General features: G+C 38.1%; 1 protein-coding gene across 6 annotated transcripts in view; it reads left to right on the top strand.

Moving 5' to 3' along the window:
- Positions 1-19,954, top strand: part of LOC135094094 (uncharacterized) — a 170,194-nt gene that overhangs the window by 48,208 nt on the left and 102,032 nt on the right. For all 6 annotated transcript variants that reach the window (XR_010263594.1, XM_063993882.1, XM_063993884.1 and 3 more), the window contains one exon: positions 1,502-1,615. Coding sequence is in view for 5 of the 6 variants with exons in the window: in XM_063993882.1 (XP_063849952.1) it covers positions 1,502-1,615 (114 nt within the window). In the remaining variant the exon portion in view is untranslated. The remainder of the gene's footprint in view (positions 1-1,501; positions 1,616-19,954) is intronic.

The raw sequence follows: 19,954 nt of genomic DNA, 5'->3' as shown, positions 1-19,954 counted from the left end.
AACCTGGCCTAGATGTTTTGAGAGGGTCTCCTATTTGGAAAGAGATTCTGGAGTCTGAGGTACTCATGTTCCTGGTGTCCATTAAGTGTAACACTTGGCCACATTGGCCAGATATCAGTAGCATTAGCTTTGTTAATTTTCTCGACAACTGGATGAGTGACAAGTCTTTATTCTGGCCTAGGCTCTTTAGGTGATCTAAAACCAATGCTGGGTCCCAAGTAGATTGAAGGCGAGCAAAGGATGGTTTCTCCTGGAAGACTGCTTTCATGAACCTGCTGACTAAGAGGTGCCTCCCTGCAGGCTGACCATTGAAAAGGGCTACTGTTGAGATGGCTGACCGGATAGTGTTCATAGAGCTATAGCCTCGGCCTTTCTCTTTCTTAAATTCTAGAAGTAGGTAATCCAGCAAAACATTTACAGGTGGTGAAAATGGATCCATTTCCTTGCCGAGACAAAATGACACCCATCATTCGATGTGTTTCCCATATTGTAATTTTGTGCTCTTTCTCCATGAGTTAAGCAGAAATCCGGCAAACTCTGGTGAAAGGCCTTGATTTTGGAAGGGTTGCCCGATAAGATCATTGCTATCAGAATTAACTTTTGGGCCTGTGGGTGTACAAGGGAGGGATATTGAGGCAGAATTAACGAATGTCGAGGGAGTAGTCCCACACAGTAAACCAAGTAACACCAAGTAATGATCCTTGGACCATATATCTTCATCAGGTAGCTTACACCTTGGTGTAGCACCAGAAAAACCAGATGAAGTGAAGGCTTACCAGGCCAAACTCCTTGGAGAATGCTGGTAACAAAACAAAAGGTCGATGAGCCCGGGGAGCGGCGATGTTGACGGTGCGGCAGCTGGGAGCGAATTGTGGTGTGTGGCAAGTGACACAGGCATCTCATTAAATCTGTTGTGACGCAGTTACAATATCGTGAAGTGAAACCATTCTTAAATGCACTACAACAGGCCAGGCTGGTCAAGTTTTGTAAGAACTGGGCAACTGTGACATTGACACTCCTCCAGCACCACCACAGTTGCCTCCCACCAGTCATTGTAAAGAAGGGAACAATAGCAGTGGTGGTAGTGAGGCATTGCCCTCTGCCTTCTCTGCCTCCCATTGTAAACCAAGGGACAATAAGGATTCATAACATGGTGAAGTTTCTGTTGCTTTGCTTGGCCCCTTTAACTTCAGCAACTTGGTTAGGTTTTAAAAGTAATGAATTTCCGTAGTACAGGTGCAGTGAATTGGTGGTGCTGGCTACTACTGTAGTGACTGTGGCTCAGGGGACCAAGGGTTTATTGCAGCAGCGACCTCCCATCCTGAGTCCTGTAGATATATGAAAGTAACCATGCTACAACCTTAGAGTCTTATAGGGGAGCTGTTTCTGGTGGCAAATCATATGCCTGAACTGTGGTTCAAACATGAGGGAGGAACATGAGGCATGTCCTAACATGCCCTAGACCCGGTCATTTATTTATTAGTTTTGTATCACTTTGCAGGACTGTCTGCCACATCTGATCCGTGTGTTGGAGTTTAACCTGAACAACATGGGGGTGGACAGGAGGTGGTTCTTTGGCACACTCAAGGACCATGCACGGCTGTTCAACTATGAGGTCAGTTCATAGTATTCCCTTTCTAACCAGGGATGTACCAACTTTGGTTCAGAGTAGAGAAATATACTATTCTCTCTCTAACCATGGTTCAAAGTAGATAAATACACTATTCTCTCTCTAACCAAGAGTTTTCCAACCATGAAATTTACTTAACCATAGAATTGTCATTGTTTTTTGTGGCTGGGAGGTGGGGAAAGGCTCTGGTCAATGGCAACAAAAAATAATGTAAAAAAATACCCACTGAAGGTGCCAATTCTTAAAGCAGATAGTCCAAAACATCCACAGTTACACAGTGAAGTGTTTCAAAACCTCCCTCTTGAAAGAAATAAAAAAAATAGGCAGGAGGAAATATAAAGGCAGACAGGAGGAGGCAGTAGACATCTGATGAAACAATAATTACTTCCAATGAGGTTTCTAACACCGTATCAGGGAGTGCTGTGAACTCATGAGTAACCCGGCTGTGACCTCACTGAATATTTTCCTTTGTGTCTCACAACACAAGGGAGCAGTCACAGCCTGTCCTCTAAAGAAAACTCTCTTCCTTCACACAAAAACACATGCCCCTAATTCAGAGGTCGGCAACCCAGAATTAAAGAAAAGCCACTTTCTTCAGACTTGACAAGAACACAGTGCTGCTGGACCCACAGCATAAAATCTATTACAAATGTAGGTTATGAAACCTAATAAATTTCCTCCATACGAAAGTTAAGTAATATAACTGTAGACAAAATAATCATACAAATTGTACTGTAGTAATAGTAACTAGTAGTAGTAGTAGTAGTAGTTACTAAATAGTAGTAGTAGTAGTAGTTATAATAATGATAATAATAATAATAATAATAATAATAATAATAATAATAATAATATTATTATTATTATTATTATTATTATTATTATTTTATTATTATTATTATTATTATTATTATTATTATTATTATTATTATTATTATTATTATTTTTATTATTATAATAATAGTAATAATTATTATTATTATCATTGTTACACTCATTTAACTTTATAATTCTATGATGGTAAGTATGGTATATTATTTTTCAAACATGTTAAGTGTATTTACTGTATCAGTATCTGGTCACCATGATGAATTTAAACCAGGGAGAGAGAGAGAGAGAGAGAGAGAGAGAGAGAGAGAGAGAGAGAGAGAGAGAGAGAGAGAGAGAGAGAGAGAATTAAGTCTTAATGTGATTTCTGCTCCTGTGTTTCTTTGGAGAGATGATCAGTGTTTGGCAAATATGTTGTCATTTTGAATTTCAGGCAGGACTGCATAGTCCTGTCTACCTGCAGTCAGCTGCATAGTTAATTTTTTATAAAGTTAATGCTAGAAAACACTTGTTCGCAGGTAAATAGATCCAAAAATAGAGAGAATGCCAAAGGCATATCTTTTCATGTGTGTGTAAGTGTCTGGTAAGGAATTCCACACTTAATATATAATCTGATCTTGTTTTTGTAGCCCAGACAATTCAGTCCATTTATGTTGAAATGCCAGTGTAGCATGTTGTTTCTCCAGGTTTTCAATATCGGAGACCATGCCTTTGAACTTTGGAGTCTATAAGTCTTTTCCTTGCAAATCATTTAATTCCAGTTCCAGTTCTGCTTGATTCACTCCAATAAGAGCTGAAAAATTGAGTGAGTCTGTATCTGCATCAAGGGGGTTGATCACAAATGACAACATGGCCTTTTCTTTTCTGAATTCTTGAAAATGTTCTTCAAGGGATTTTTTCATTTTCATTAGTGCATTTTTATATCAATATCCAGCTCAAAGTCTGTTCCTTCTCCAAATTCCTTTAATGAAGGAAAGTGAATCAGAGAGCCTCTCTCAACATCTCTAACAAACAAAGATAGTTTTTGTTCAAAGGAAAGGACTTCAACTTCCAAAAGCATCAGAGCAGTGTTTCCCTTTCCTTGTAGTTTCCTGTTGAGCTCATTTAAATGTGAAGTGATATCCACCAAGAAGTGAAACTTCTGTAGCCATTCAGAATTTGTAAGGTATGCATATTCATGGTGGCCTTTCTCCTCCAGAAATTTCTTCACTTCCTCAAGGCATGCTGCAAGCATGCTGTGCAAGCACCTGATCCCTAGAAAGCCAACGGATTTTGTTATGTAAGAGGAGGTCTGAATACTGGGAATCAACTTCTTCCAGAAGTTTACAAAACTGTCAGTGGTTTAAGCCTTGCCATTGTTTTGTTAATAATTTTCATGACTAAGTCCATTATTTCACTGAACTCTGACGGGCAAGTTTGTGCACACAATGTCTCTTGGTAAACGATCCAGTGAAATGATATTAATTCACGATTCAGCTCTCAGTTTAAGAGAGAAACAAACCCCTTATGTATACCTGTCATACTTGGTGCACCATCAGTTGCAACAGAAATAATGTGGTTGGTTTGAATTCCTTTTTCCTTAGACAGGTTATAATTGTTGAAAATGTATCCTCACCTCTAGTTTGACCAGTGAGAGGCAACAAGTCAATGAGTTCTTGTGGGCCTTCAGAGTTGACATACCTGCCAAGAAGAGCAACTTGTGCAATGTTGTCAATATCACATGATTCATCACAAGCAATTGAAAAGCCACAGGCAGAATTTATGTCCACAATTTGCTGATTTGTGACGTCTTGTGCAAGTTTCAATGCTCTGTCCCTTATCGTTTTAGCAGACAATGGCACATTCTTAATTTTCTTAATTATTTCATCCTTGTTTTTTAATTCTTTGAACAGATGCTTTGCTGCATTGATGAAACAATCTTTTATATATTCACCATCTGTAAAAGGCTTTCCTCATTTTGCTATCTCATGACTTATCACAAAACTGGCAGTAGTTATATTGTTGGAGGACTTCACCCATTTCGTGAATACATTCTGACTTCACTTTGCTCTGAGCTGCAGTTCCTCCACAGCTTTCTTTCCGGCATCTCCAACTGGATAATTTTCAGCAGTCACTTTGTTTCCTCTGAAAATGCCTCTTGAGGTTGGATTTTTTATTGTTGGCCAGTTCTTCACTGCATATGAGGCACAAAGGGTGCCCTCTAGAATTCTGAACAAATGCAAAATGCTCGGTCCACTCACTCCTAAACTCTCTATTTTTATCTTCAGTTTCCCTCTTCCTCAATGCCATTTCTCTAGTAATTGATTATGTCTTAATATCTTTCACTGAAGAAAAGATTGTAATAGCAACAGCAGTAGTAGTAGTAGTAGTAGCAGTAGTAGTAGTAGTAGTAGCATAAAGGAATACAAAAAGGAGGTGATAAAAAGGACAGAGGAAGAATTTGAAAAGAGAGAAATAAAGGATTGAGATAAATAGGAATAAATTACATGACAATTCAGGAAGGTGATAAAAAAGTAGTAGTAGTAGTTGTAGTAGTAGTAGTAGTAGTAGTAGTAATAGTAGTAATAGTATAGTAGTATTAATATTAGTAGTAGTTAGTAGTAGTAGTTGTAGTATAGTAGTAGTAGCAGCAGCAGTAGTACTGGTATAGTAGTAGTAGTAGTAGTAGTATAGCAGTACTAGTAGGAGGAGGAGGAAAAATAGCCGTCCTAGTAACTTTAGGAGTGTGTTTTCACTGAACAAGATGCCTGCCTACACTGCCAGGCAGTGTTGGGCAGAGGCTGGGGTGGTTGGATGGACATGTATCATACAGGAATCATATTCTTACTATAGATGTAGACTTTGCTTCTTGTCTTGCCCCCCCCCCCTCTCTCTCTCTCTCTCTCTCTCTCTCTCTCTCTCTCTCTCTCTCTCTCTCTCTCTCTCTCTCTCTCTCTCTCTCTCTCTCTCTCTCTCTCTCTCTCTCTCTCTCTCTCTCTCTCTCTCTCTCTCTCTCGCTCTCTCTCATTTTTCTACGTGTCCTACGATAAGTTAGACAATTTTATGTAGGTGACAGGAGCTGCACATGTCTCTTGAAAGAGCCACACGCGGCTCTGGAGCCGCAAGTTGCTGACCTCTGCCCTAATTACACGCACACTTTTCACTCAAAATTTGAAATTAAATATGGCAACTTCTACACCGGCCTCAGAGTCCTTGTCTGGGGAAGGGACCACAAATGATCCCAGGTTGGACTGCTCTTCTGGTATCGACCCCAAGTGTCTTGACACACGTTAACTTTTCTTTGTTGACTTATGCAACATTTGCAGACTTAGATCAAATTTTCAACCAGTAAAACATCACCTCTCCTCTACTAAACCTCATCTTTTCCTCACTGAAACACTGGTGTCTGAAGCAACTGACAGTAGTCCCTTTTCTGTTCAACAAAGTTATAATAAAAAAAAGACCCACTGAGGTGCCAATCCTCAAACAGATTCAAAATCAATCTCTTGAAAGAGTTGAAGTCATAGGAAGGAGGAAATATAGAAGCAGGCAGGGAGTTCCAGAGTTTACCGGCTGGTGGCCTTCCTACATAAAAAAAGGGAGGGGGGGTCCCAGAGTTTGGCAGTAAAATGGTTGAAAGATTGAGAGCACCAGTCAACTTTTACATTAAGCAGGTGGACAATAATGGTGGGAGAAAGTAGAAAGCTTTGTTGGGAAAGATGGTCAACACTGTCTTAAGCATAAACCCTAATGATGTCAACAGCCATGTATTTTTGTGGTGGTTGTTTCTGCACTGTAACTGATGAAGGTGTTTGTTTTTTTTTGGCCTCTCCAGTCTCACGAATTGTAAGCATAATGCAGTGGAAGAAGACATCCTTGTATTGGATGTGACAGGAATGTGCAGAAGACTGGGTGTGACTGAGGAATGTGCAGAAGACAGGTGTAACTGAGGAATGTGCAGAAGACTGGATGTGACTGAGGAATGTGCAGGAGACTGGGTGTGACTGAGGAATGTGCAGGAGACTGGGTGTGACTGAGGAATGTGCAGGAGACTGGGTGTGACTGAGGAATGTGCAGGAGACTGGGTGTGACTGAGGAATGTGCAGAAGACTGGATGTGACTGAGGAATGTGCAGGAGACTGGGTGTGACTGAGGAATGTGCAGAAGATGGGTGTAACTGAGGAATGTGCAGGAGACTGGGTGTGACTGAGGAATGTGCAGGAGACTGGGTGTGACTGAGGAATGTGCAGAAGACGGGAGTAACTGAGGAATGTGCAGGAGACTGGGTGTGACTGAGGAATGTGCAGGAGACTGGGTGTGACTGAGGAATGTGCAGAAGACGGGAGTAACTGAGGAATGTGCAGGAGACTGGGTGTGACTGAGGAATGTGCAGAAGACAGGTGTAACTGAGGAATGTGCAGAAGACAGGTGTAACTGAGGAATGTGCAGGAGACTGGGTGTGACTGAAGAATGTGCAGAAGACCCAAAGGCAGTGAAGAAAGTTGATGTGGTGTGGTGACCCCTAACAGAAGCAGTCTATTACTTTGCAGTTGTGGTATAAAATTCCACTTATTATCTTAAATTCCAACATTTTACCTAGGACTATTCGTAGCAGATCACCATCAACATTATTTTCTAATCCCTTAATAGTTTGGCATCAATTCCTTAATAGCTTGGTGAAAGACTGTTAGCTCCTTCACTCATATCGCTCATGTAAGCAGTGGGTGTGACTGGTTAACCCTTGAGAAACTCCATCCTGCACTCTACACCATTCTAACTATTACTGTTCCTATCCTCTCTCTCTCTCTCTCTCTCTCTCTCTCTCTCTCTCTCTCTCTCTCTCTCTCTCTCTCTCTCTCTCTCTCTCTCTCTCTCTCTCTCTCTCTCTCTCTCTCTCTCTCTCTCTCTCTCTCTCTCTCTCTCTCTCTCTCTCTCTCTCTCTCTTTTGCAGTCTTTCCTTGTGTTCATGATTTCTTGTGTGGCACCTCAAATGCTTTCTTTTGATCAAACTACAGAGTTAGCCTTTTCATCTCTCTCTCTCTCTCTCCTTTATCTATTGTATTAACCTCTCAAATAGAAGCTTAATACTTTGCATGTACAGGACAGGAAGCTCCCATTATATGAGAAACTAATGATATGAGATGTGTAAATTAGGGACTATTTTCTTCATACGAGTATGTGAAAAAAATTGATGATATGAGCTTCAGTCTGAGGAGAGTAAAATTACCAAATTTAAAATGTGTACCTTTGTACACCCTCACACTAACACATCTGGGCTGTATGATAATGTACAATGATTCAGATGTGCTGAGATGAGTTTATCAGTGCTAGAAGAGAACTATACATCCCTACCCTGTCTCTTACCTTCCATTCATTCTCCTAAGTCCTGCCAGTCCTGAACTCAGTGTCTCTCAGGCTCTTACCCTTACAGCCTTACTGCTCATTATTATACTCTTACTATGTCGTCATCTTGCTTACAAGTGTATATACAATAAAGTACAAGTACAGTGTACAGAACTTTATGTGAATGATTGGTGTTTGGATGTGTTACATTGTTGCTACTGGTGTATTCTTTCATTCACTATCTTTGGTGTGGTGTATAAATTGTACCCTATTTTGCCTCGTAAGTGCTAACTATGCCTCCCAAGTGGCCACTGCGAGTCCTAACAGTAAGGCTAAGTGAGCAGGGCAACAATAAAACTCACAAAGGTAGAAATTTTTGAAGAGGCACAGGAGGTGTGAGTGAGTTACCCTCCCTGATGCATTAACTATTCATTGCTGAGTGTTATGCACATTTTATATGTTTAATTAATATGAAATCATGTTCTTTGTATGCTGTTTTCTTTTTCAGGCTGTTTTATCGACAGGTCTGTAATATAGACACATTTGTTACATTTGGTATTGTGCAGTTTAGCTTGAAAACTTACCTTTGACAAAGGTCACAGAACCTAACCTTTTTTGAAAAGTTTCTTGTGCTGGTATTTTCCCAGCTTGTGTGTGTGTGTGTGTGTGTGTGTGTGTGTGTGTGTGTGTGTGTGTGTGTGTGTGTGTGTGTGTGTATGTATTTACCTAGTATAATACAGGGTTTGAGCAGGGCTTCATATCTATATTTGTCCAGCATTTCCTTAAATTTATGCACGTTTGGTGCTGTAACAACCTTCTCATTTAGACCATTTCAGATATCCACAGTTCAGTGTGGAAAACTGTACTTCTTGATGTCTTTCAAACACTGACTCTTCCTGATCTTCTTTGAGTGCCCTCTTGTCCATCCAGCTTCATCTTCTTCCAGCAATACCAGATCCTGCTTGTCTTTCTTCTCAATGTGGTTAACTATTTTATACATCATTATTAGATCTCCTCTTTCTCTTCTAACTTGCAAAGTTGGCAGTCCCATTTCCTTCAACCTCTCTTCGTACATTAGGTCTTTCAGCTCCAGTACCATCCTTGTAGCTGCCCTCAGAATTCTTTCCAACTTCTTTATGTCTTTCTTCATATGTGGAGACCACACCACTGCTGAATATTCCAATCTGGGACATAGCATAGTGGGTATAATTTTTTTCATCATAGTCTTATCCATGTAATGAAATGTCATCCTAATATTTGTTAACAAATATCTCATTTATATGCTGTTCTGGGGTCAGGGTATCTTGAAAAAACCACTCCTAGGTCTTTTTCCTTCTTGCTCCTCACTATTACTTCTTCCCCCATTTTATAGTCTCATGCAGGTCTTCTTTTACTCTTTCTTAATTCTATCACATGGCATTTCTTAGCATTGAATTCCAATTTCCACTTCTTGCTCCATCCATAAATCTTGTCAGTATATCTTTGCAACTCCATACAATCAACATTACTCCTTATTAGTCTAAACAATTTTGCATCATCAGCAAACAGATTAATATAACTGGTCAAACCCTCCTGCATATCATTTCTGTATATTTGGAACATAATGGGTGCTAACACTGATCCCTGTGGTACTCCACTTGTTACATTACTCCAACTTGAACAGGTGTCCCTGGTCACATTTCTCATTTCTCTATCCTTTAAGTAGTTTATCATCCATTTTAGCATTGTCCCTCTCAGTCCTCCTATATGTTCCATCTTTCACAACAGTCTTTTATGTGGAACTTTATTAAAATTTTTTTTGATGTTCAAGTACACTACATCTACCCACCCATCTCTGTTTAGTACTTCACACACACACACACACACACACACACACACACACACACACACACACACACACACATACTATGACGCAATAGATTGGAGAAAATACAAGATTTGGGGGTAATGAAGAGGCATCAAGGCTAGACTTGTTGTTTACAAAGGAAATGGACATCAATGAAGGAATAAATTATTGGTGCCTACTAGGTAAAAGTGACTATCTGGTAATTGAATTCAGTATAGGCAGTGGTCCAATAGAAAATAGCAATGAAATTTACAAGAATGGGAGATATAATTACAGGAAAGCAGATTTTATCAGGTTGAGGGAATATTTTGCAGAGGCTAAATGGAAACAACTGTTCACGGCAAGTAATATGCAGGAAAAGTGGGATATATTCATGGAAATTTATAATGAAGGGGTCAGTAGATATGTACCGAAAATTAAAATAAAGGAAGTAAAAAAGAAAAAGACTGGTTTAATGAGATGTATAATGGCAAGAAAAGAAAAAGAAGCAGCATGGAATAGATGGAGAAAAAAAGGAGGAAGTGAGAAATGGGAAGAATTCAAGAAGGCAAGAAACGAATATATTAGAATCCTGAAAGAAGAAGAAAGGAATTATGAGAAAGATATAGTTAACAAATGCAAAGATGAGCCGAAGTTATTCTTCAGATATGTGAATGGGAAGATGAAAACAAGCAAACAATAGATAAATTAACAAAAGATGACGTTACTTACGAAGATACACGGTTACAAGCGGAATTAATGAGCAAGTGCTTCCAGTCGGTATTCACCAAAGAAAGCAAATTTGAAGGAGAAAGAGCATGGCACAGAAACAATGTGATGAGAGAGATACAGGTGGACATAAGTGAAATTAAGAAGATTATGAAAGATTTTGATGTAAGTAAGGCTCAAGGAAAGGATGGAGTGTCCAACTGGATACTTAAGGAATGTTGTGAACAACTGGCAGAAAGTATACACAATACCATAGTATGTTTTTTTAAGGAAGGAAAAATCCCTCTAGACTGGAAGAGAGCCAATATTGTGCCCATTTTTAAAGGAGGTAATAAAGAAGATCCATTGAATTACAGATCAGTGTCCCTAACAAGTGTGGTGGCAAAAATAGCGGAAAGAATAGTTAAAAACAGATGGATGGAATATTTAGAAGAAAAACATACATTGACTGACAGACCATTTGGTTTCAGAAGTGGAAGATATTGTGTCATGAATTTAGTGAGCTTTATATCATTCAAGAGAGAGAGAGGGTTGGGACTGTTTATTTAGACTTTAAAAAAGCATTTGATAAGGTACCACACCAGAGACTGCTATGAAAAATTCAAAATATAAGGGGTTTGCAAGGCAACACACTGAATTGGATTACAAACTTCTTGAGTGATAGAGAAATGAGAACAGTAATAAAAGGAGAAAAATCAGAATGGTGTAGAGTTACAAATGGAGTACCACAGGGGACAGTCTTAGCCCCTGTAATGTTTCTGGTGTATGTCAACAGTATGGTGGATGAGGTTGACAGTTATATAAGTCTGTTTGCAGACGATGCAAAATTATTGAAAAGAGTGGAAAACAATATGGATTGTGAAATATTACAGAAAGATCTAAATAAGATATATAAATGGAGTAAGAAATGAGAAATGGAATTCATTGCAAAGAAATGCAAGGTGATGGAATTAGGAAAAGCAAAAGAAGACTGACAAGTTCCTACACCATGGGAGAAGTGGAAAATAAGAAAACCAAAGAAGAAAAGATTTGGGAATTACAATAAGTGATAATTTATCACCCGAAAAACATTTAAACAAAATAATTGGGGAAACCTATGAATTACTAAGAAAGATGAAAGGGGCATTTGCTTACATGGATGAAGAGATGATGAAAAAGTTGTTGGAATATGTGATTTGACCAAAACTGGAATATGCCACAATTGTTTGGTCACCCCATAATAAAAAGGAAATAAGGAAAATAGAAAGGATCCAATGAGCTGCAACCAAATTGGTACCAAGTTTGAGAGATTTAACCTATGAAGAAAGATTAAGGAGACTGAAATTTCCATAATTACAAGAGAGAAGAGAAAGAGGGGACCTGATTGCTATTTACATAGCTTTAAAGGGTAAGGATAAAGTTGACAAAGATGACTTATTTGTGTGGGACTCAAGAGATACAAGAGGACATGGAGTGAAATCGAGGAAAACAGCAAGTAGAAGAGATATCAAGAAATATGGTTTCCCAAATAGAAACATAGAAATATGGAACAACTTTAGATGAAACAGTGGTACAAGCAACAGATATTCATGAATTTAATGTTAAGCTGGATGCTTATAGATGTGGAGACAGAACAGCATGAGCATAGCTCTTTTCCTGTAAAACACAACTAGGTAAATACACACACACACACACACATACACACACACACACACACAGTAAGTAAGGTATGTTATACTAATGTAAATGGATTAATGTCAACTAAAATGGAATTAAATGAGTTGTTCAGCAGAATTGCACTGGATGATGTATTATTTGAGACAAAATGGAAAAATGAATGGGGAACTCCTGACACAGGTGATGATAGATATGATTTATGGATGAAAAATAGAAGTGACAAGAGAGAAGGTGGAGTGATAATTCTGACTAAAAAATGTGTTAAAGTGGAGAAGGTAATAAAAAGTGAAGATAAGTCAAAATTCTACAAATGATGATTAAAAGTGGAAATGGAAGGATAATGAATTATGTAGGAGTGTATGTGCCACCTCTGACCAATGCTTGGCAGAAAGAAGAGCATAAAGAGATGTTAGTAGATGTGCTAAAAGGTCTTGAAAAGATAGTGACGGAAAGTAGTGATGTAGTTATTGTTGGTGATTTTAATTGTAAGGAGATAAATTGGGAAACATTGACAATAACTGGAAGTGAGAGCTCATGGAGTAATAGACGATTAAATTGGGCAGTGGAAAACTTGGTGACTCAATGGGTTGATTCTGATACCAGATTTACTGGAAGAGATAAACCATCAAGACTTGATTTAGAGTTTACCAAGGACATGGAAATTATTGAAACTATACACTATGATAGTGTAACTCTCCTAAGTATTTCTTTTAATTTTTCTTTAAGTTTCCAATAATGATTGGTTTTCTTTGAAACTTATGGTGGGATTTAGAGAATGAATTTATTTGTTAATTTAAGTGTTGTGCTAATGTATAGATAAGCTATCTATTATGTTATGTTAGGGTTTTATTTATGAGTATTTTTTTTATAATATTAGATAATTAGTGTACTCGGGAACATTCTGATGAAAATTTGATTGCTTGTTGTGTCAGCAGGCTGGTGAGAGCTCATTAGTGTAATGTACAGATTTATAAAATTCAGAGTAGCATCTTTTGGCTATGGTGCATTTAAGTCACTTTAAGGAGCCAGCAGATTTTACTTAACTGTCTAACCAACATTCTTATTTTTTTTAACTTATGGTTCAGTTGTAATTCTTTGCTGTTTTAAGTAACACATGTGAAATGATAAGTTCCAATATTGCGTGGTTGGGAATGATAATTTATTTATTTATTTATTTATTTATTTATTTATTTTTTATGTAGGAAGGACACTGGCCAAGGGCAACAAAAATCCAATAAAAAAATATTCCCACTGAAATGCCAGTCCCATAAAAGGGTCAAAGCAGTGGTCAAAAATTGATGAATAAATGTCTTGAAACCTCCCTCTTGAAGGAATTCAATTCATAGGAAGGTGGAAATACAGAAGTAGGCAGGGAGTTCCAGAGTTTACCAGAGAAAGGGATGAATGACTGAGAATACTGGTTAACTCTTGCGTGAGAGAGGTGGACAGAATAGGGGGGAGGGAAAGAAGAAAGTCTTGTGCAGTGAGGCCGCGGAAGGAGGGGAGGCATGCAGTTAGCAAGGTCAGAAGAGCAGTTAGCATGAAAATAGCGGTAGAAGACAGCTAGATATGCAACATTGCGGCGGTGAGAGAGAGGCTGAAGACAGTCAGTCAGAGGAGAGGAGTTGATGAGACGAAAAGCTTTTGATTCCACCCTGTCTAGAAGAGCAGTATGAGTGGAACCCCCCCAGACATGTGAAGCATACTCCATACATGGACGGATAAGGCCCTTGTACAGAGTTAGCAGTAGGGGGGGTGAGAAAAACTGGCGGAGACATCTCAGAACGCCTAACTTCATAGAAGCTGTTTTAGCTAGAGATGAGATGTGAAGTTTCCAGTTCAGATTATAAGTAAAGGACAGACCGAGGATGTTCAGTGTAGAAGAAGGGGACAGTTGAGTGTCATTGAAGAAGAGGGGATAGTTGTCTGGAAGGTTGTGTCGAGTTGATAGATGGAGGAATTGAGTTTTTGAGGCATTGAACAATACCAAGTTTGCTCTTCCCCAATCAGAAATTTTAGAAAGATCAGAAGTCAAGCGTTCTGTGGCTTCCCTGCATGACATGTTTACCTCCTGAAGGGTTGGATGTCTATGAAAAGATGTGGAAAAGTGCAGGGTGGTATCATCAGTGTAGGAGTGGATAGGACAAGAAATTTGGTTTAGAAGATCATTAATGAATAATAATAAGAGAGTGGGTGACAGGACAGAACCCTGAGGAACACCACTGTTAATAGATTTAGGAGAAGAACAGTGACTGTCTACCACAGCAGCAATAGAACGGTCAGAAAGAAAACTTTAGATGAAGTTACAGAGAGAAGGATAGAAACCGTAGGAGAATAGTTTGGAAATCAAAGCTTTGTGCCAGACTCTTTCAAAAGCTTTTGATATGTCCAAGGCAATAGCCAAAATTTCACCAAAATCTCTAATAGAGGATGACCAAGACTCAGTAAGGAAAGCCAGAAGATCACCAGTAGAGCGGCCTTGATGGAACCCATACTGGCGATCAGATAGAAGGTTGTGAAGTGATAGATGTTTAAGAATCTTCCAGTTGAGGATAGATTCAAAAACTTTAGATTGGCAGGAAATTAAAGCAATAGGACGGTAGTTTGAGGGATTAGAAAGGTCACCCTTTTTAGGAACAGGTTGAATGTAGGCAAACTTCCAGCAAGAAAGAAAGGTAGATGTTGACAGACAGAGCTGAAAGAGTTTGACTAGGCAAGGTGCAAGCATGGAGGCACAGTTTTGGAGAACAATAGGAAGGATCCCATCAGGTCCATAAGCCATCCGAGGGTTTAGGCCAGCAAGGGCATGGAAAACATCATTGCGAAGAATTTTAATACGTGGCATGAAGTAGTCAGAGTGTGGTGGAGAGGGAGGAACAAGCCCAGAATCGTCCAAGGTAGAGTTTTTAGCAAAAGTTTGAGTGAAGAGTTCAGCTTTAGAAATAGATGTGATAGCAGTGGTGCCATCTGGTTGAAATAGAGGAGGAAAAGAAGAAGAAGCAAAGTTATTGGAGATATTTTTGGCTAGATGCCAGAAATCACGAGGGGAGTTAGATCTTGAAAGGTTTTGCCATTTTCTGTTAATGAAGGAGTTTTTGGCTAGTTGGAGAACAGACTTGGCATGGTTCCGGGCAGAAATATAAAGTGCATGAGATTCTGTTGATGGAAGGCTTAAGTACCCTTTGTGGGCCACCTCTCTATCATGTATAGCACGAGAACAAGCTGTGTTAAACCAAGGTTTAGAAGGTTTAGGACGAGAAAAAGAGTGAGGAATGTACGCCTCCATGCCAGACACTATCACCTCTGTTATGCGCTCAGCACACAAAGATGGGTGTCTGTGGTTAATTTGAAAAATTGCGCATTCATCTTTTGTCGTAAGGTTTATCTTGCTAAGTAATGTAGAAAATTGAGTGAGATGAAATAGTAAAATCAGGTGGTCAGTGTGGGAGAGTGGAAACAAAAATAGGGATATATTTGTTGTGGTAACTAGCATCCTGGGGAGAGCCTTGCAGTAGCCACAGAGGGCATTTGTGTCTTCTCTCTTGGGGCTACAGGTGATTGCTTGGGTGAACTCTGAAACTGATTTAATTATTGGTGAATTTTAAGGGCAGCTGTGTTCACCTTCATTAGTTGGTATCTCTAGTGAAGGTGTAGTGATTGTATTGCCCAACATCATTATTAGCAATATGTACTGAATTCGCATCTTCTCCCTCAGGGCTACAGGACTCAATGTGGCCTTCTGGTGTTGAGTGTCTGAGAAAGCATTGTTAATTTCTTGCTTTGTAGTTAATAGTAGGATAAGTTAGAGGAATAATTGCTAGGGAAGTGCCTTGCAAAGCGGTATCCAACTCAGTATAATTTAACTGGTGGGATACAGTTATCCAGGGAACGGATTGCTAGTGATTAGTGGATGCAAATAACTAACAGGTGCATATTCCAGGCCCTGTGTTTCAGATTGGTTTGTTAAGGGATTTAATCAACCGATGGATTGTGAAAATGATTCATTCTAGATACCTGCACACACACAAAAAAAAAAAGAAAATATATATCATTTGGGAAGTAATTTTCCACCTTCCTCGTCCTGACCAGAGGATAGGGAGGTGTTAATGGAGACACAGGACTTATAGTGGTGATTTATTAAATAAAATAACAACAATTTTTTTCCTTGAGTGGACTTATTAGTCCACCCAAGGAAAAAAATTGTTGTTATTTTATTTTGGTTTGATTATTTATTTATTTTTTTTCTTTAATAAATCACCACTATAAGTCCTGTGTCTCCATTAACACCTCCCTATCCTCTGGTCAGGACGAGGAAGGTGGAAAATTGCTTCCCAAATGATATATATTTTCTTTCTTTTTTTTTTTTGTGTGTTAATGACTGTGGAGATTGTGTCTCGTTCATTTGACACAGTTGTTATGATAACCCTCTAGGTAAAAGTGATCATGTGTTAATGGAATTTAATTTGAAAAATGAAACTGTAATCTGATGAAAATTATAAGATAAAGAGATTTAGATATAGTAAAGCTGACTTTGAAAATTAAGAAAGTACATGTACTTTGTTGCTGTGGACTGGAAAGACTTTGAATATGCAGAAAATGTTTGGGATAAATGGGATGAATTTATAGCAATATATAATTCTGCTGTGGAGAAATTTGTACCTAAAGGAGGAACAAGATGTAGAAAGGGTAAGGAATGGTTCAGTACAAAATGCAAAGAGGCTAGAAACCATAAATCAAATGCTTGGAATCGATGGAAGGAGAGGAAAACTGAGAGCAGATGGGAGGAATATATTGATGCTAGAAACAAGTACACTGAGATAATAAGAATGGAAAGAAGAAACTATGAAAGAGATATAATAGATAAATGTATAAATGAACCCAAACTGTTCTTTAGACATGTTAATAGGAAGATGAAGAAGAAAGAAGGTGTATCAAGATTGAAAGTTGAAGGAAAAATCTCTGATGATGTACAGGACATGGCGGAGATTATGAACAATAGTTTCAGATCGGTATTTACTGTGGAAGGGGAGTTTGATGCTGGAAGGGATAAGTTGGTGAGGAATATTCTAAGTACAGTCCCACTTAGTTATGAAGAAATGCTTAAGATGATGAAAAACTTGAAGTAAATAAAGCAACTGGCCCAGATGGAGTATCAAACTGGATATTTGAAGGAATGTAGAGAATAACTGGTTGATAAGATTCACAGTCTAGTGGTGACATCACTATCATAGGGAAGAGTACCAAAAGATTGGAAGAGAGCAAATATTACACCAGTATACAAAGGAGGAAATAAGGAAAACCCACTAAATTCTAGATCAGTGTCCTTGACTAGTGTTGTAGGAAAATTATGTGAAAGAACAATAAAGGAAAGATGGATGGAGCTCTTGGAAAAAGATAAAGTTTTAGTAAATTGTCAATTTGGATTTAGGAGGGGAAGATCATGCTCCATGAACTTATTGTTCTTTTATTCGTGGGTAGTCGATATTGTGCAGGAGAGAGACGGATGGGTGGATGGTGTCTATTTAGACCTGAAGAAGGCATTTGACAAAGTACCACACTGAAGATTGCTATGTAAGATAAAAAATTATAGAAAAACTGGAGGAAGACTGCTGGAGTGGATGGAGGATTATCTGGATGATAGAGAGATGAGAACTGTAATACAAGACCAAAATTCATCTTGGTGTTCCACAGGGGTCAGTGTTGGGACCAATAATGTTTGTAATATATGTGAATGACATAAATGAAAAAAATAGAACTTATATGAACTTATTTACAGATAATGCTAAGCTGATGATAAGGGTAGAAAATGTTAATGACTGTATGGTACTGCAAGATAATATAAATAAGATAAATAGATGGAGTAAATCTTGGCAAATGGAATTCAGTTTAAGTGAATGTAAAGTAATGGAGTTTGGTAAGAGTAAGAAAAGAATAGTATCATTATGAGATGGAAGGTGTGAAGTTAAAGAAGTCAAAAGAGGATGTGGATTTGGGAGTAACAGTTACTGAAAATCTGGCTCTGGACAGACACATTGATAAAATTATTAGAGAGATGATGAATTTATTAAAAAAGAGTAAGAATGGCATTCTCATATTTGAATAAAGAAATTATAAAAAAACTGTGGATTTCCATGATAAGACCAAGATTGGAATATGCAGAAGTGGTGTGGTCTCCTCATACAAAGAGGAATATTATAAAATTAAAGTTAGAAAGAGCACAAAGAGCAGTCACTAAGATGGTTCCAGAGTTGATTAAGTCGACCTATGAAGAGAGATTAAGTATGTTGGAAATTCCTACTCTTGAAAAAAAAGAGCGAGAGAGGAGATTTAATAAACATCTATAGAATGATAAATGGTATGGAAAATGTGAACAAAGAAAGTTTTATAGATTTAGACACAGAGTACAAGGGGACACAATAAGGAGTTCAAGAAAGTTAATTGTAGAAGAGACATTAAGAAGTATAGTTTTCCTTACAAAAGTGTGAACAAATGGAATGAACTTAGTGAAGACGTTGTAAATGCCAAAACTGTCAGTGCTTTTAAGATCAAACTAGATAGATATAGAGACTGGATACTATGAGGTTAATCCCCTCCCATAAACCACAACTAGGTAAATACACACACACACACACACACACACACACACACACACACACACACACACACACACACACACACACACACACACACACACACACACACACACACACACACACACACACTTTGTGTGTGTGTGTGTGTATGTGTGTGTGTGTGTGTGTGTGTGTGTGTGTGTGTGTGTTTATATACACATGTATATTTAATGTTAATGTTAATGTGTTAATCTTCTGTGTTTTTATTGATAAAAGGATATTTTTGTGGATTTAGGTTTTGCATTTTTGGGGGGGGAAATCAGTTGAATGTGAAACTTAGTATTAATGCAGTGCAGTTTGAAAACTCAGTTGTTGATATGTAGGATTTGTTTAAGGGGAGCTCTATTGTATTTTAACACAGTCCTGCCACTTACAGGATATCTCAGCAACTCCTGTCATGTGTATCTTATAGTCATTTTGTTTCTTGCTGTTCTATGTAAGTTATCTTCATCTTGTTTCTTGTCTATCTGCTACTGCTTCCACCAAACTGCTCTGCAGGACCCACATATCTTGATTCACATAATGTCACTAGTAATCACACTGCACTTGCCATATTGTCAGATTGTCCATGTCATAACACTCAGAGAACAGAAAAGTTTCTAATTCTTTCTTAAACCTGGAGAGATCCCTAGTTGTTCTGATGTCAAGTAGCTGTTTACAGTGAAATCTTGGTTACTGAATGCCTGCCTTTTTGAACAAATCAGTTTTTGAACAAAATTTTGAACTCATAATTGCTTCAGTTGCCATACCATAATTCAGTTCTTGAACAAAGTTACTTGATTGCAGATACTAAAAGATAAGCAAAAGCTGCTTTTTATTATTATTTTATAGTTTCTTTAAATATTTTCTTCATTTTTATGTAGATGTTGTGTTGTTCATGTTGTGGTTCTATGAGTATTAGTAACTCCACCTGGTTGCATTTCATGTAATAATTCTCTCAAATATGGTGGATGGCCCATGTCAAGATGCACAACTTGAATGCTATCTTTGCTTTTACAGGTAGCCAGTGGAGCTCAGTCAGAACAGGAGTAACTCTCTCTCTCTTGGTGGGGTTCCTTTAATTAATCTTACAATTCTTTTTAAACTGCAACTTAGTTACCGAATGCCTCACTTTCTGAACAGATCGGGTTTTGAAAAAAAATTTTGAACTTATAATTGCTTTTGTTTGCTGTACCAAAATTAGGTCCTCGAACAAAGTTACTTGATTTCAAATACTAAATGATGTAGCAGAAGCTGCCATTTACTACTAATTTATAGTTTCTATAAATATTTCCTTTTTTTTTTTTTTTTTAATAAGGAGTTGGTAAGACAGTAATTCAGTCTGAAATAAGGTAA

Source organism: Scylla paramamosain, chromosome 44 (assembly GCF_035594125.1).
Source record: "Scylla paramamosain isolate STU-SP2022 chromosome 44, ASM3559412v1, whole genome shotgun sequence".
Taxonomy (NCBI): Eukaryota; Metazoa; Arthropoda; class Malacostraca; order Decapoda; family Portunidae; genus Scylla; species Scylla paramamosain.
This window is presented reverse-complemented; position numbering and strand designations above follow the sequence as displayed.